Source organism: Berghia stephanieae, chromosome 6 (assembly GCF_034508935.2).
Source record: "Berghia stephanieae isolate SIO BIC M18660-M18661 chromosome 6, UCSD_Bste_1.3, whole genome shotgun sequence".
Taxonomy (NCBI): Eukaryota; Metazoa; Mollusca; class Gastropoda; order Nudibranchia; family Aeolidiidae; genus Berghia; species Berghia stephanieae.
Window position 1 is genome coordinate 42,587,782 of NC_088365.1, and position 19,016 is coordinate 42,606,797.

At 37.5% G+C, this 19,016-nt stretch overlaps 1 protein-coding gene across 5 annotated transcripts in view; it reads right to left on the reverse strand.

Moving 5' to 3' along the window:
• Positions 1-19,016, reverse strand: part of LOC144975048 (filamin-A-like) — a 138,444-nt gene that overhangs the window by 21,540 nt on the left and 97,888 nt on the right. For 3 of the 5 annotated variants that reach the window (XM_078918726.1, XM_078918725.1, XM_078918728.1), the window contains 3 exons: positions 17,896-18,049; positions 17,146-17,335; positions 16,564-16,808 (listed from right to left, as the gene is read on the reverse strand). In XM_078918726.1, the coding sequence (XP_078774852.1) occupies positions 16,564-16,808; positions 17,146-17,335; positions 17,896-18,049 (589 nt within the window). Of the gene's footprint in view, positions 1-1,752; positions 1,804-16,563; positions 16,809-17,145; positions 17,336-17,895; positions 18,050-19,016 lie in introns of all 5 variants that reach the window. The other 2 variants (XM_078918724.1, XM_078918727.1) reach the window with 1 other exon arrangement.

The following is a 19,016-nucleotide window of genomic DNA, read 5'->3' on the forward strand; positions in this document are numbered from 1 at the left end:
AAAAAAAAAAGGCCCGAGAGAGAAAAACTTGGAAATTTTAAACGAACTCGCTTGCAGATACGTTATCAATATAAACCGCCAGAAAAAAAAAATGTTTCGGTGTATCACAGGTATTGAAAACAAGAAAGAAATTGAATGAAATGAAAAGGTTAAACTGTGGTCGTTATGCCTCAAGATTTTGGTGGTTAAAAGATTAATCAATGCCTTATATGCATCATCATCATCATCATCATCATCATCATCATCATCATCATCATCATCATCATCATCATCATCATCATCATCATCCAAAGAAAATACAATAAGTGCCACAAATAATGTTATCAATCAATGGCAGGCGGACATGCTTTCAGAACTGGCTGGGAAAACCTGGAAACTCTTGGGATAGGAATTTCATTGAAGGCTGTTTTGAAGATGTCCCACTTTAATTCAACATCTGATCTGGAGGGTTCACGATGCTACATTGATTCAATTAAAACAGATCACACGAAAATAGATTTGGATCTCAACCCGTACAAATCACTTCATGTGCATACTATAGTCACAGACTTGGAATATCGCCACAACTTTGCACTTTCTGTACAATTTGGCTATATTTAATTTTCAAGATAAAACATACACACATAGACACACACACACGCGCGCGCGCGCACACACACACACACACACACACACACCCCCACACAAAGTTTGTTGACCTCAACATGCCAGTCGTCCATTCCGGAATGGAGCAGGGTAGAGTTGGATGTCAGACGCCTTTGTGTGCCTTTTGGACGATCACAATAATTTGATTCAAAGAGAAAACTTGCTTTAATATTTTTCTTTTTTTGTATCGAAACAGAGGTTGCACTGTATATAACAAAGCCATATCTGAGTGTAATTATTCATATGGGTGTTCATTAAAAAAAAAAGGAAACACGCACACACACACACACACACACACACACACACACACACACACACGACTGTATTTTCCGTATATGTCATGGAAAATAAAAATATCTTCGAAAATTATGATGACTTCCAACACTTAAGAACATACACTGGCGAATGTCTAGAGAGCAGCTCAAAGCACTTGAAAACGTTTTTAAAAACCATTTTAATGGAGTGTATCTTGCATTAAAAGCAAAAATTCAATTTATAAGTGAGTGATGTTGTTTTATCTTTTTTTTTTTATTCACCAATTGGACCATTCACACTTATTCATGATTAACCTGTCCAAAAATGTTTCTAACATTTAATCTTTTCATAATTCATTTTAGGCAACTTTTGTTACCGAAACTTGAAATGAAATTACAAAAACATTGTAGTTGTTGTTTTGTTTTGTTTGTTTGTTTGTCTTATTGCGGGGTAGGGTTGTGTGTGTGTGTGTGTGTGTGTGTGTGTGTGTGTGTGTGTGGGCTTTTTTGGTGTGTTTTTTTTTTGTTTTTTTAATTCAACAAATTGATTTAACCTCCTAACCACTTGCAAAATTTGGGCAAATCGTCCAAGGCCTAAAATTGCATCCAGAGTTTGATTAGGCACTTCTATACATTAAGGGCAACAACAAGGTACTCTGGAAAAACGCGTATTTAACAATTTGGCCAGAAAACTCCCCCTTCAAATATCGATCGATTAAAATGACTTTGGGTAGTCCCAGGTCTGAGACTGTTTGCCAAAATGGGGTGTTATTTTAATCGATATTTGAAGGACGAGTTTTCAGGCCAAAATTTTAAATACGTGTTTTGCCAAAGTACGACATAACAGACTTACCGGTTCCTGAAGACTATCCAGGTATTCCTGATATTCTGCTTCTTCCACAGCCTACAACAACGGAAGGTGGCGGGAAAGGTAGAGTGTTAGGGGTGGCATCCAAGGAAACAGGGACATGGGAGGAAAACAGAGACAATGCACGGTTAGAACAATAGGACATGCAACACAAATCACAAAATCAAAACCAGGCATGCATGTTTCATTTGCCACTCACATCCTCAATGAGGTGTTGTGTCTGGAGCTGATCAGACGCAGAAAATTGAATCAAAGAGCATGAGGTCTGAGGGTTTGGTTTTTTTTTTTTTCTTTCTTAAAAAAAAAACACAAAAGAACACACACACAAAAAAAAAAAACATATGAAAAAAACCTTTATTCTTCTTAAAAACATCAAGATCAACACAGCTAAATTTCGTCGTCTAGATTATAAATGTCATTGTATGCGTCTGATCAACCCCAATAAAATACCGCATAAAAGCGCCGGGTCACTTATCAAACCAGCTAATACAACGGTGTTTTATCATAAAACAGTGAAATAAAAATATTGCATTGCATTTGACAAACTTTGATTGTATTCATGTGGACATTTGTTAGCCCTCATTTACAACACGAATACACGTTTGTCAACTAAAACAGATGGCCCTGCACGTTGTAAGAATTAAAATTTATAACACTATTTTAACTCATGTGTGTAAAATTGCAATTAGATATTGCAAAATATCATGCATATCTTAACATAATAAATGGTAACATTTTTGGAGGTTGCCCAAGATCTGTAAGTCCCATTATTTCGACAGACGTGTATATCTCTGATGTAAAACACAAAGCAATTGCCAACTTATTAAATCAATTCTCGGTATACGACATACACACATATTATTAAATGGGTTCCACACCGGAAGAAAACATACAAAAAGGTGCAAAAATAAATTCATAACAATAACAATACAATCCGTAAGATACCAAAATAAATTCAAGTTAAGAAAACAAAGAAAGCAACAGGGGCGGGTCAGAGTGATACAACACGATCAAATAATGCTCACGAGTTCTGACAGGAAATATAGTGATAAGTTGTAACCAACATATAAATGGACGTTTGAAGTAAAACGCGTAGAATATGTCTGATTTATCTAACGGCAGGAGGAAAATAGGAGAGATGGAGATTTTATATATATATATATATATATATATATATATATATATATATATATATATATATATATATATATATATATATAAGAGAAGAGAGAGAGAGAGAGAGAGAGAGAGAGAGAGAGAGAGAGAGATGGGGGAGGGGGGGGGTAACTGAAGCGGCTATATAAGCCTAATCATCTAATAGCTCGGGTCAATTAAAAGCCTCCCTGGGAAATTCCGATTCGTAAATGGCCTCCGTGAAACCACATCATGTACGCCAGGAAATCTATAAAAACTAGATTCATATTTCATGGACAATAACACCAATGTAATACAAGAAGCCATTCAAAATTTGTCCACCTCTAAAAAGAGAAGCAGGTGCGAGATTAAAATACACTGTTGCACAACAAAAAGCGCAACCTGTGAAATGCTGTAACTCAATCAATAAGAAAGGTTAACTAAATTGAAACAAAACTAAAATCCAACCATGGTCAAAGCCCAATACCAAATTTCAAAAGCCTAACTGATTGGGTAACAGAATGGTAGGAACAATATGACAGCTAAACAGTTCAACGAAAATCCTAGATGTGCGTGAAAACTGGATGGAATTCGGAACGAGGATGTGAATGAGTTCACAAATTTCCAACAATAATTTTTTTAAAGTCTAGGTTTTTGTTTTTTCACGCCACATCGGTTGCAATGAAAACGCAAATCTCAAACGTTGCAGTGCATATTTGGCAATAGATAAGTTTTTTTGCAGTCAACTTTAAACGATGTGGTCCAAAATTTGAGAGAGCAATAGGAAATTTTCACGATACGCTTTTTGTGCCTAGTGGTATAAAACCTTTCGGGTTTTCGAATATTATTGTGGAAAAATGTATAAACGCTCTATGGATTCAACATATTCTAGGTTAATCTTCGTTTCAGGTAAGTTTCGTTTTGAGGTAGGGTTAGGGGTTGGGCTATAGCCCATCTCTTATTGATTATTTCGTTAAAGAATCCGTTGATTCGAAAATATGAATTGCCTGAAAACTACCCTACTACGCGTAAATTGAACGTAATAGCGCTCAAGGAAAGACAAAACACAGCCTACGCATGTCGAATTGCCTTGTGTATTGTCCTACATTGATACTCAACATCTTGGCAAACATGAACAATTCCAAGAGATCTTGTCAACGAGGTATTGTCGTGGTTCTATCTTGACCCATTACAGAAATCTGCATGTTTTTAATGTTATTTTTATTGGACACTAAACTTGGTGCCACAAGGGCCTGTTACTTTATGAAATTAAATCAGAAAGGGTCAATTAACAATCATTCCTAAGCACAATTGAGATCCCCGTGAAATACCAGAGAGAGAGAGAGAGAGAGAGAGAGAGAGAGAGAGAGAGAGAGAGAGAGAGCAAGCGGCTTGTGCACTCAATAAATTCCACCAACAAAATCTAATGCGGTAAGAGGAGAAATTATCGGCATTCTTGGAGCAGCAGGTTGCCGCTCGACTTGTCAAAAGTAATCTCTCATCTTCAAATCGGCGCGAATGAGGCTATCGGTGGCAGTCGTGAGTAAAACTGTGTTAATGAATGAGATCAAAACAAGGGGATAACGACGATGTTGTCGTGATCAGTTCCCATCCAGTTATTAGCCTCTGGTATGGAAAACAGCAGAGGCCACATCTAAATGGTGATTAATCATTATCCACGGAAGACTTGATAGCTCAGTCGAAGAGCACGCAAACTTTCGGTCCGACGTTTAGTCGGTAACTCGTGACTGTTACTGTATGTTTCACCGTATCTCCGAACCAAGTTATTTTTTTATTTTTTTTGACATTTAAAACAAAGTTCATACAAATACACTAGCATGAAAGTCGATCCTGAGGCCGAAACGTTTTTTTTTGGTGTTTTTGTTTTGTTTTGTTTTGTTTTTCTACTTAATTTTCGATGTGCTTGAGCCACATTTATCCGCTATAATGTCCATATTACATTCAGTCCTGTCATCTACGAATGGTTTGAGTCTATGTATAAAAATAAATATTGCATTATTTCTCCCCCCCCCCCCCCCCCCCCAACACATCTCCCCTTTCATTCATTTCATCTTTATTTAAAGAATAAAGAAGATTATTTTAAAAAGTGTTCTGAAAACAATTGGCACGGAAGTGAAATACCTTTAAACAGTTAAAAACACACAGACCCCCCCCCCCCCACCCACACACACACACACAAAAGAAATATTTTAAAAAATAACAAACGGTTCATTTTAACAAAGAAATAAAGATGAAACGAAATCCATCAAATCTGTTTTTTATTTAATACTGATACATACGTGGAAATTTTTAAATAAAAGGTAATGCATTGTAATAAGTTTGAAAATGCTTGATGGGTATGAAACATGTTGAACTGGGGTGAGAGGTGGAGACGTTTTAATATGAACAGAGAACAAGCCCTCATTGAGAGACTACGATCCAGATTCTATGATAAGTGTCGGCAGCTGGTGCTTGAATAAATCTAACTCAATAACAACACTACAGGTATGGACGGAGAAGAAAACATGGAGTGAAAAACACTATATTATCATGGCGAAACACAACCATTATTTTTACCGCTATATCATTATCATCATCATCATCATCATCATCATCATCATCATCATCATCATCATCATGAACAGTAATAGTGGTAGTAGTAGTAGTGGTAGTAGTAGTAGTAGTAGTAGTAGTAGTAGTAGTAGTAGTAGTAGTAGTAGTAGTAGTAGTAGTAGTAGTAGTAGTAGTGGTAGTAGTAGTAGTAGAAGTAGTAGTCGTAGTAGTGTGTGTGTATATATATATATATATATATATATATATATATATATATATATATATATATATATATATATATATATATATATATATATTACATATATATCAAGGCTAGATTGATATAACTAAAAAAAAATAATCTTTGAATTGCGAATTTTTAGCTACCAATTACAGAGCATTAAGAGCACCTTTGATAAAACCAAATCGGTTGAGAAATGAAAGCTTGCGCCAAGAGCGCATATTATATTATATCAAGATGGTAAAAGTGACAACTCTAATATTCCCCCCTTTTAAAAAATGTTTAAAGGTTGGGGGGGGGGGGGAATATTACTTTATCTCCATTTTGAAAACCTACTCAACCCCCCCCCCCCCCCCAACCCACCAAGGATAAAAAAAAAATTAATACAAAATAATTTTTTTTTAAATAACAAAATTTAAAACAACTTAGAAGGCATTAGAGCCGCTAATTTACAAGTTTGTTTTGGTCAAGAGTGATATTATAACTCAAAACCCATTATTATCTGATATAGTCCATCTTCAGCGGTAGTGAATAGTAGATCTAATCATTTCCATTCTAAGTCAACGGGAGATTGATGGCGGTGGCAAACAACACGGCTACAAAATAGACGGCAAATATTCTGGATGCCGTGTATACCAAAAAATCACAACATTGACTACCTGATCTGTGATGAAAATTAGCTGTGAATATTTACCACTCGTTTATCATGATGATCATCATCACCAACATCACCACAACCACCTCTACTACCATCATCATCACCAGGAAAAACAACAACAAAAGCAATACCGACAACAACAACAACAACAACAACAACAACAACAACAACAACAACAACAAAAACAACAACATCAAAATGGACAATAACAACAAAAATACTTAATTCCCCCATTCCTTCCTGGATCACTCACTCACTCACTCACTCACTCACTCACTCTATATTTCTCGGTGTGTGTGTGTTTCCTTGCAAAATAATACATTATCATCACATTAACCTCCGCGGACCAATTCTTCAAGACTTTATCCATTATACATTCCCAGTCTTGTATTTAGAAATTATCTATTTATAGTATGGACGAATATGTATTTATAGGTAAAACAAAAACGCACATGTAGGTAAGCCATCTCATAAAGGTATTTCCCCCTATCCTTTTTTTTCTTTTGCTGAAATAGAAACACTACCCTTTTCATAAAATTTCCTTTTTTGTATACATTATTTTTAATGGAAAAGATGTGTATAGTTTGTATTCACGAAAGCTGACAAGAAGGTAGAGTTGCAGGTATAGAAGAACGTGATAATGGTCAACGTGGCGGGGTTTTAAGTGCACTTCGCACTGCGTCCGGAGGTTGAGAATTAATGGGAGAGGAACAATAAGAAGGATGAAGGTGGGCAGAGGCGGGGAGGGGGGAAACGGTGGTATGGGGGAGGGGGGGGGGGGTGATCGGACAGGTTGGAATGTTTGTGAAGTTGCTTCCTTAAAATGGTCTTAAAGAAAGATTTGGTGGGCGGATGGAATAATGACATATTCATGTCTACATATACCGATCATCCCTTGTAGTTTCTGCGGGAATTCGAAGATGAGATTCCAAAGACATGGTTCAGAGAAAAGGAAGACCTAAGTCCAAAGAGGAGGGGAAAAGACAGGGCACAGAGAAAAAGAAGACCTAAGGACCCAAGTCAAAAGACTGGGAAAGGGACATGGAAGGCGAGAGTACAAAGACAGGGTACAGAGAAAAGGAAGACCTAAAGACCCAAGTCAAAAGACTGGGAAAGTGACATGGAAGACGAGAGTCCAAAGACAGGGTACAGAGAAAAGGAAGACCTAAAGACCAAAGTCAAAAGACTGGGAAAGGGACATGGAAGGCGAGAGTACAAAGACAGGGTACAGAGAAAAGAAAGACCTAAAGACCCAAGTCCAAAGACTGGGGAAAGGGACATGGAAGGCGAGAGTCCAAAGACAGGGCACAGAGAAAGGGAAGACCTAAGTCCAAAGAGTGTATATTTTGTGTTTATATTTGCTTTATTTAAAATATCATGTTAGGGTGTACGTCCATATTTTAATAATCAGTTTCATGGTATCTAATGCGGTAGGAGGGGGGGGGGGGGGGGTACAAAATCATGCTCAGACTAATGTTAGATGATATAATATCTTCGAAGTATGAATTTTTTTTTTTTTGTTTTTTTTTTTTTGTTTGTTGCTTTAGGTCTCTTCCAACACAATTGAGGTTATATGAGAGACCGCTGAAACAAAAAAACAAGCAATCTAACAAAAATAGTACAAATGTAAATCAAAATCATAACCTAAAGATATCATAAGCTAAATTATAAATAACCAAGAACAAACAGGCAGAAGATTTACAGAAAAAAAAAATATCCCCTGTCAAAAATACAATCACAAACCAAAGAAGCAGAATAGGCTAGTAAAGAGAAGAAGAAACGACATCACTATCGGATCGTATACCCATGCGAACATCATAGGTATATGATTCAAGGGTGATGCTCCCATCCAACCACCCGCGAAGTATGAATTTTACATAATCTCCAAGAATGCATGGTAACAATGTTTAAAGTGAATCAGATGGTAAGGGAATATTTCCCCAAAATGGCGAAACCAAAAACTGCAAAACCAGAACTCGTGTGAGAAAATGACTGAAAGTGGGCAAGTGTTTTCATCGGAGTTGATGAATCCCGATAACTGACGGTTCAGATACTGATAACGGGTAGATGGAAGATGTACAGTGGCTGAGTCCAGGCGGATGGCGCTTATGGTAGGTATGTAAAATGATAAGGAATAACTATAAAGCTGGAAATACTGTTATCAACGGCATAATATAATCTCTATCACTCACTAATATTATTATTGAAATAACACTGTCAACAATAATTAAAGGGGATGCAGGCAGTCAGACACGACAGATAAACAGACAGAAAGAAAGACAGACAGGCAGATAGATAGATAGATAGATAGATAGATAGATAGATAGATAGATAGATAGATAGATAGATAGATTGATAGATTGATAGATCGATAGATTGATAGATTGATAGATCGATAGATCGATAGATCGATCGATAGATAGATAGATAGATAGATAGATAGATAGATAGATAGATATTGAAAGTGAACGACTTCAGTGACTGCATATAAAATGAAGAATAAACAACGATTACGGAATTTAAAGAGCATAATGAAATCTAGAAGCCCTGTCAAGCAAGACACGCTTTTCTAAAACTGATTAACCAAAACGAACAGAGGATTAACCAAAGATGACAATGTCACTTGCCAGTTAGTATTGGTCATAGAAACTAATGTGTTCTTAAAATATCACAAACGGACTCCGAAACACGTAAAGCGTGGATTTTTGAAAAATAACAAATTAAGGAACCAGGCAGTAAGCACCAGTGTAAGATAAAGATCTGAACAAGAGTGTATAAAAGGTCCCGGACCACGCAGGAAAGTAAAATACAAGAAAGAAAAAACATCCCAGAAAAATAAGTCTGCTGCTGGGAACATTTGTTGTAACACATCTGACCGGTAATCAGGTCTGAGGTTCGATCCCCAGTCAAGGTAAACTGATATTTTGGGATATTTTTTTCTCTTGTATTATTCTTTCTTGCTTTGTCTGGCACCTTTCATACAAACTTCTTCAGAATTTTTGATAAACAAATAGTAAAGAGTTCAAATTGCAACAGTTCGCGTTTGACTGAGTTAAATGTCACGGCGGCCATCACACAAAAGGGGGAAAAACGATTTATATATATATAGAATAGATGGGCCGAGACAGAAACGTTCTTCACATTATTTGAAAGATTAAAGAATAGCAGAGAATCAGTGCAGCTCGTCCACTACAGGAGCCTGTCAAATCTTAAACTGTATATTATTATCTCCATCACTCAACTACCTTTACTTTCGACATGCATCTCATTCACCGTCGCCGCCCGTGCCTGATTTTTCCATTAGAGGTGAATAATACATAGATAAAACGGTTTATCAAGTGCACCAACTGTGGACTCGGAAAAAGCAGCCGGTGCAAAAAGCGTGCATCAGCCGAAAGTACCTTAGTTTCAAAGGTGCACTCATAATCAGACCCAACAAAAATTCTCCATTAATTTGGCTGTCAGACATTTACAGCTGTGTTGTAACGATCGAGCAAGGTCATAAAGAGCTAACTTCCTTTAACTTCTCTAGAAGGTAGCTTTTATTCCTTGAAGTCGTTTGGCTTTTGTGGAGTAATTTAATATACACGTCCATCTATACAACAGTTAAATTAACCAAGTAACAAAAATAAAATAGATCACTGCCATTTCTGGAATTTGAGACGAGTTGAACTCCCTTGCGAGGTTTTTGACGATCAGAGACGGGTAATTTTTTTATCTCCTGTATAGCAACCGGTATGGACCACAAAGATCACGTTCGAATGGTCTTTTTTTTTTCTTTTTTTTTTTTAATTCTAGCTAATGAATCTATTGTCAAAACCTGTAGGCGTCAACCATTAATTGAATGATACATAAAGGGCTGACAAAGATTTAAATCGCTTACCGTGACCAAACGATACATTTACACATCTCGAGAATGATTAAACACACACACACACACACACATACACACACACGCACACACACACACACACACACACGCACACATATTACTAACCCAAGGATGCTCCAGACTAAGGTATGCCGCTCACCTGTCACATGCATCAATGTCTACCAACAGTAAACACTTCCAGAGCATTAACGGAAGTGCCAACATTCACTTAAAATCAAAGTTTCGTTATAGATTTGCGACTAAAATTGTAGTAACAGGTGTCCATTCCTAAAGATTAAGAACAGTTCCATTAAAAAAAAATTCTCCAAATAAATGTAATTATGTGACACAAAGAAAAAAACAAATAAACAAAACAAGATAAAAACAAGGTCGGGGGAGATACGAAAGTGCAATTCCATAGAGGTTGGCAGTTCTGGATTGAAATTGGGCAAATACCTTACAATATTTCAAGCCACTGACCATTACGGAAAAGCACGAGAAAGGAGGAGGAAACAGATACACAATCTTGTTTGGCCTCGGCATTTCTGTGTCCTTGGGCAATGGAACATACCGTTTTTATCTAATAAATAGATGTTAGAGAAGAAGAGCACGTTTTTGGAGGTTAATAAAAAGGCAAACTTCACAGTAGACCTCATGCGGTGAAAAATGACACGGAATCAGCCGTTCGCACAATCTGTACAATGAGACTTGCAAGTCAATTTAGTCAAATATGTAAGAGCTGTTATCTCCGAAATAAACTCCATATCACAAAGGAAAAGAGAGTCCACATGAACCACCATCACTCACAGTGGCAACAATAACAGCAGCAGTAAATTCAACAACTGCGAATCGTCTGAAAATACATGTAAAATGGTTTCATAAATCTTCTTCTTTTTCCTTCCCCGCTTCATAAATCTTTTGAATAAATTTTTTTTAATGACTGAAATAAAATGTTCCCAGCAGCAGAAAACATTCAATATCGAGTTAATCTAAAAGCCAAACATTTTAAAGAAATTTAAATGAATAAAGGTTAAGACATATTTTCTCTTAACCCATACTTCCAAATTGTGTCTTTAGACATGGCATACGTTAATACTAGACAATTACTAGGGCTGTCAATCTCCGACCCTTTCATCAACAGAAATCTGTTTTTTACCACGATGGTAGTGATATTATTTTGAAATTGACTTTGTTATTGTTACTTGTTGAAAAAAAAAATGGTGAGGTCTGCACAGACGTGAACTTGTTAGCACGTCTGATAGCCCAAACTGTTATGAGATCCCAGTGAGGGCAAGGATTGAATACAAAATATGTTTTTGATACAATTCTCGTCTCCACCCAGGATCCTTTAGTCCACATGAACCATCCTGCACGCTCAAATCCAAAATTCATAACTGCTAACCCCCCCCCCCCCCCCCCCCCCGCCCCCTAAAAAAATTAATTAAAAATGTTTTGGTGATAGTTCATTCGGCAAATTTGGACCACAAACCTGGAACACCTCATTTCCGTCAATTAGGCTCGTTACCAGTTTTCAGTTTTAAAAGATGTTTAAACATACACTTATTCAAATAAATATTTGGGATCGTTGTGTGGTTTTGGGGGTTGTTTGAGAGTGTGTGTGTGTGTGTGTGTGAGAGTGAGAGAGAGAGAGAGTAAGAGAAAGAGAGAGAGAGAGAGAGAGTAAGAGAGAGACAACCAGACGGTCAGACAGCCAGAGACACAGAAGATATTGCATATTTTAAATGTCTTATTACTTATTACAAAAGCGCCTCGAGGCTTAGGAGAAAGGCTCTATATACATCTACTACCATTACAATTGCCATCGTATATATTTGTCCATTATAATAATGTTAAAACAAGCCATTGAATAATTACTTTCGATCACCAGACCTCCCAATAAGTAAACCTAAGTTGAACAAATACAATTAATGTTGAACAAGACACCATAAACCAATACATACACAGACCTGTTAATATGAGCACCTGGGACTGAATCAATATGATAGATGTTTAACAAGACACAAACTGATGAATACACGCTTTCAATGACGTTATAGTATTACTTGGCTATGTTTACTTATTTACAGGTCTGATATCCCTATTGTAATAGTCTCATTGGAGTGGAAATACTCTTTTAAAAAGCGCAACATAATACCGACCATTGCGACAATGTTAAATTCGGTCCTTAATTGCGTCCTGTTGATCAGACTCATAAATGTACACATGAGTCATTGCAGTTTTAAAACAATTTTAACGAAAAATTATTGCATGTTCCATTAAAATTACATTTTTAACTGATTTCATTCCAAATTTAAACATACATGATGTCAGGAAATTTCTTAGATATTTAGTGGAATAACAGGACATCTTGCTGTTATTGAATAGAAACGAATAGAAACTACATCTCTGATTCCCGTTTGGGTCGTTAAGAAGAAAAGAAAAGAAAAAGAAAAGTGGGGGAAAATTGATAAGAATTTATGGTAATGAGAAAGAAAAAAAAAGGCGGGGGGGGGGGGGGGCAGACAATAAAATTTCACATAGAATGACCTTAAATATCAGTAAACACGAAGAAAGGATAGTGTGTAAGTAGATTTAGGTACTGATGTTGTATGTATGTAGGTAAAGAGACAGGTTATATAGCTGGATAAGAAAGGAGATAGACAATAAACCAACCTTATTTTGATTTAATCAAATCCGTTAATATCAATATAAATAGAAGAATCTCATGTACATCCCAAAATCAGTTTAAGCTCCCAAATAACGAAAGTAATTCAAATTTTCTTTTTTTTTAAGTCGAGAAAATCTCAAGTGAGCAAAATTCAGGAATTCGAAAAAATGTGGCGCCTTTACTGTTAGACATAGACGAAACGCTGTCTCATTTTCCCCTCTCTCTCCCTTTTTTCCAAGAGGTTCACACTTTCCTAAGCTCAAAGCTAAATCGGTTCCTGCATTTAGAATTTTTGTTTCAAGTCTCCTGAAGATAAGGAATTTCTTCGCGGCACAAACATCACAAGTAGCAAACCAATCAAAAATGGCTTTGCGCGCATGCTTAGTGGAGTAAGGTATGTATAAAAATTGAACCAATCATATGGTGAGATGAGTGAGTGATGAAGAGTGAAGGTGTATGCCATCGTGACAATTTCCAGAGGTGGGTGTGGGAGGGTGTGTGTGGGGAGAGGAGAGGAGGGGGGGGGGGCAAATGTAAATTTGTGAGGATATGATATTACGGATCTTTACTGATGTTGATTGAACTTATAACGTTGTTACATTGCTATAATTTAGACAAACCATGGTTGAACTTCAAGATTGACTGAATGTGCCGTGTTTAGGTGGGGGAGAGGGGGTTGCGGATGTGTATGTGAGTGTGGATGTGTGTGTCAGTGTGTAGTGTGTGTGGAGGGGGAAGATGGTGTCAATTTTCATCATCTGTAAGGCTTTGGATGAGGAAGAGAGAGAGGAGAAGGATAAGGAGAAGGAAGAGGAGAAGAAGGAAGAGGAGAAGGGGGAGAGAATGTGAAGGAAGAGGAAGAGGAGAAGGAAGGGGGGAGAGAGAGAGAGAGAGAGAGAGAGGAGAGAGAGAGGAGAAGGAGAGAGGAAGAGGAGAGGAGAGGTGGTGTGAAGGAAGAGGAAGAGGAGGAGAGGAGAGGGGGAGGGGGAGGGTGGAAGAAAGAGCTGAAGGAGGGAGGGCGGAGAAAGCGAAGGAGGGGGGGGGGGGGGGGGCAGAAGGAAGAGTAGGTGAAGGAGGAGGAGAGGGGAGAAGGAAGAGGGGGAAGAAGGTGGAGGTGGAGGAGGAGGAGGAGAGGGGAAGGAGAAGGAAGAGAAGGCAAAGGAGGAGGAGGAGGAGGAGGAGGAGGAGGAGGAAGAGGAAGAAGAAGAAAATGTGAAGGAGGAGGAAGAGAAGGTAAAGGAGGAAGAGGAGGAGGAGGAGCTTAAATGTCTCAATATTGCTCAGAAGCTTAATACCAGCAAGTATAAATCTTTCATTATAGCTAAGAGGCTTAATACTAGCATTAGGTTGTTCCTGTTTAACTTTCACCAGACATAAAGAGACCTGGGGACTCATTTGCAGCAGGGTAAACCGGCATATAGGTAGAGAGAGAGAGAGAGAGAGAGAGAGAGAGAGAGAGAGAGAGAGAGAGAGAGAGAGAAAGTGGAGAGAGAGAGAGAGATAGAAAGTGGAGAGAGAGAGAGAGAGAGAGAGAGAGTGAGAGAGAGAGAGAGAGAGAGAGAGAGAGAGAGGAGGAGAGGAGAGAGAGAGGAGAGGAGAGAGAGAGAGAGAGACGAGAGGAGAGAGAGAGCGAGAGAGAGAGAGAGATTGAGAGAGAGAGTGAGAGATTGAGAGAGAGAGTGAGAGAGAGAGAGAGAGAGAGAGAGAGAGAGAGAGAGAGAGAGAGAGAGAGAGAGAGAGAGGTTCCAAAAACCAAGTTAACGCTCCAAGTTCGGAACACTGACCATTACATCACCTCGCACAGACACAAACGCCCAAAAACATCCGAGTCAAGATGTAACACAAAGAGTAAACACTATGTATTAAGTAAAAAAAAAAAAGAAAGAAAGAAAAAAAAAAAAAAGGGGGGGGGGTTAATTAACTTTTAAGGAGATCTCAAGTGGAAATGCAGAAATTGACTACGTAAGAGTTGGATGGTAAAATTATTTTTTTCAATCTGATAAAGAAGCAATTGAACGATTCGGGTCTAGGAGTCGAGTGGGGAGGGGTGCAAAGAAAATTTTATCGTGGAAGTGGAAGGTTAAAAATGTTTTGTGTTTGTGTAAGGTTGTGGTTATCTAATCACTTAAACCTAATCTCCCGATCGTTGCTATTATCATCATCGTTATCAATTGCTACGTCTTCATCACCTGAAATATATTTCAGATATAGCGTTTTTATATATCCAGATTATTGCATTAGCAAAGGGAGAGAGAGAGGGGGGAAAGAGAGAAAGAGAGGGAGAGAGAGAGAGAGAGAGAGAGAGAGAGAGAGAGAGAGCGAGAGAGAGCGAGAGAGAGAGAGTGAGAGAGAGAGGGAGCGAGAGAGAGAGAGAGAGAGAGAGAGAGAGAGAGAGAGAGAGAGAGAGAGAGAGAGAGAGGTGAATCCTTGCGCCACATGGATCAGCATAGACTAAAAGGATGAGGCAGAAAATCGTCTTTTAAAATGTTTGAAATTGTTTTTGTTTTTGTTGTCGTTAAGAGCTGGGTGAGAATGGTGAAAGATAGGAAAAAAAAAGAATATAAAAAACGAACCCCCCCCCCCCCCCCCCCCCCCACCAAAAAAAAAAAGAAGAAAGAAAGCAAAAAAATATTTCTAAAACTACACGTAAAATTGAATTTTAAAAGACAACATTATATGGCACAGCCAGACAACAGCAATGTATTAAACTTTTTAAAACAATACAAACTGGTGACAGAATTTATGAATCCTAGACAACGGAGTCATTCAGAATACAATATTAACATAACAATATATCCTAGTTGGCAAAACAATGAGAATTGTGTCACGTCACTCTTGCCGAAGGGCTGACCGAGTGAGGAAAATATTACAAAGACAAATGAGACGCTGTCTGACTCATGGCTGTGTAGTTGAGTTTTATGACACCACTGGAAATCGGCGAAACAGAAATTGACCTGACCAAATTATCAAGTAACCAAAACAAATTTTTTAAATGCAAACCTCCTAAAACTTGACAATGCTATAGCAGACTAACGGTTTGAAAGGGTCATGGTGAGATCACATCCAGTCACACGTGGGATATAGAATTCAAATCATTCATCACACTTCTTTTTTCCTATCATATCAAAGTAAATCTTTCCAATCTTTCAAGCATTCTGTAACCTCCCCCCCCCCCTTTCTTTTTTTTTTCTTTAAAAAAAGGGGAGGGGGGGGGGGGTTCAAATTTGTTTATTCTAATTATCAAATCATATCATATTTGTCTAAAGGACCAAGAATATAAATACACAAGAACAGAGGCCTTCTGCCAGGACTTCAATGCCATGTAGAAATATTTTACTCTGATATGATAGATTGGTTAGTTTTTTAAAAATACAATTTTCATTCAACAAGATAGGGTTAAAACAATGTCAGCAGGGTCGATCTCTGGCTGTTTCTTTTAAGAAATTTATTGTATAAGTTAGACCAAATCGCAAAGCCATGTAAAATAAGCGTTATTATATTGATTCCTTCTACCGCAAATGTGAACTTCAAAACATGTTCAAACATATTCAGTATTCTGGTGCTATCACGCATCAACCATGACTTATTCCATGGCTTGGTTGGAAACAGACAGAGATCAGGGAAAATGAAAAATTTTAATGAGCATGAGCCATGCATGAACATTCTCCTACCTGCACATGATAGTTTCCATCAGGGATGAGCTCTCCACCAAACTTGATCTCAATGGTGTAGTCACCAGGGAATTGAGGGGTGAAGGCGATACTGAAAGTGCCATCACCATTCTCAATGATGTCGATATCAATGTCAGAACCGCTGGGAGATCGGATACGGCAAGTCACCTTTCCAACTCCAGCCTGGGCAGCATTCACAGTGATTACTGTCTCTTTGTTGACTGGCACAGTGCGGTCATCGCCATCTGGAAAGAGAAAGAGATGTTATGTTGTAGAATAAAACATAATATTGTCAAATGATTGGTAAAATTTTTCTTTTAAGTCTGATTGCTTTTGTAAAGTGCCACGGAGAATTGCTTTTATGTTGCTTGCACTAAAGAAATTGTGTTGTTTTTACTAAACAAGCAAATACTAAACAACTCATTTTCTTATTAAATTATCTTTCCAGTTAAGACAAAAATAATTGGGTTTTTTTTCATAATAAGAAAGTTGCATCTCTTTTTACACCCAATCTAAAATTAGAAGACATTTTTATTTTCTAAAAATAATCATTAAGCGTTTTATAGAAGGTACAAGACTCACCAATAATCTTGCATTTGCTGGCATCACCAGTGGGTGTGGCCTTGACGTCAAATGGTGATCCTGGCACATCTTGGTTGGCGAACTTGACGCTGACATCATAGACACCAAGGTCCTCTGGTGTGTAAACAACATCATAGGTACCGTCATTGTTGTCTTGGATGAACGGACGGATGTATGTGTCATCTGGACGCTGAAAGGATATATAGAGGATTTTACTGATAAAATATGACCCAATAATGAATAACTTATAATAAATGACTGTAGAAAAAAAGCAAAAGTAATGAACTGGATTCCTAAATGAATACTGTTAGTGGAATTGGTCGCAGAGTGATAATGTTTCATTGTTTTTAAAAAATCAAACAAAGGCAGGCAAAACAAGTGACTATATTGATGACAATGATTGCAAGTTTTTAACCCCTGCTTTTGTCCTTGAGATAGGCATTTTTCACATATTGGCCCTACAGAAAAAAGCGTGAATGAGCACCCGGCCATTGGAGGCATGTATAAGAATTAGTGCTTAAAAATTGTGCCTAGCAGGTGACATAAACGTTTGAAAGAGAACTTTGGTTTTGTCCTATGGCAAGGTGAAATAAAGTAAGCATTATGAAGCACTAAAATTTTGGTGGCGTCTGGAAGTTTGAATGTAAAAATTCATTATTTTTCGTCTTTTATAATCTGTGATAAATGAATAAAATATGTCCTCTATCTTATTTTGTAAATGGGTGAGTGATGAAGTGAATGAGGACCTACCTTGACAAACACCTCCATGGGTCCTTCACCAGCTTCCTTACAGTCCACATGGAAGGGTGCTGGCATTGAAGCTGGGGTGGTGCCCTGGACTCCAGGACCACTGACCTTGACCTTGCTGGCATCACATGCTGGAGCTACGTTCACACGGAAAGGACTGTGAGAAGATATGTTTGAAAAAAAATAAATTATTAGTGAACAAATAATGCACAAAAGAAATTCTGAAGAGCCAAAAGTCCAATGGAGTTGTTGTTTGTCCACTTTCTGTAGCATTGAATGGGGATAATAACCATAAATTGATTGCAAACCTTTGGAGAAGATGCTAGTTTATGGCAAAGTACTTCTTGTCTGATCTAATAAAACTCCAGCAACTCAATCGATAATGGGTGAACAGAGGGATTAGTAAAAACTTCCATTCAACTAGGTTTGAAACATGTCACTTTGCTTGTGGCTAAAGAGCTCTACCAACTGAACTCTCAGGAGCAAAGACAATAATTTAGTTTATAAAAAATCAAGGCTTTAACAGTGCAAAAAAAGCAAAACTATTAACTTCAATTTTTTTTTTTTTTTAGTTTTTGTTTTGTTTTGTCATTTCATTATGATTAGAGAACATTGCCTGAAATACTTACACTTATGTCCCAAACCCATACACGGCTTGCCCCAAACCCTTATAGCATTACATTCATAGTCATATTTTCAAAAACAGTTTATATGACGATAATGTGTAGAATTTCAGCTTCAGTTTATGTAAACAGACGAATGGTGTGGTTTCGGGTTTTCCCTTTATCAAACGACAGACAGATTAATATGGCTTAAAAGTCGTGATAGTTATGGTTATTGACATGTATTGAAACATGTCGCTTAACCTTTAGATTTATTCCTATTTTTTAACTTTTCCATATCCACATCTTATAGCTTAAAATTTCGAGTTCCGCTGTGGACAGCAGGAAATTTGAGTCACTGGAAGAAGCTCTACACTTAACATTTCTCTCCATACTAAAGTGTAAAATTTCGACCGTAGTCTATTGAAAAGAAAAGGCAATAACAAAATAGGCTGCATTTTTCATCATGCATGACCGGTATTATTATTGGTTTTGAACTCCTCCTGTTTTAATAATCACATT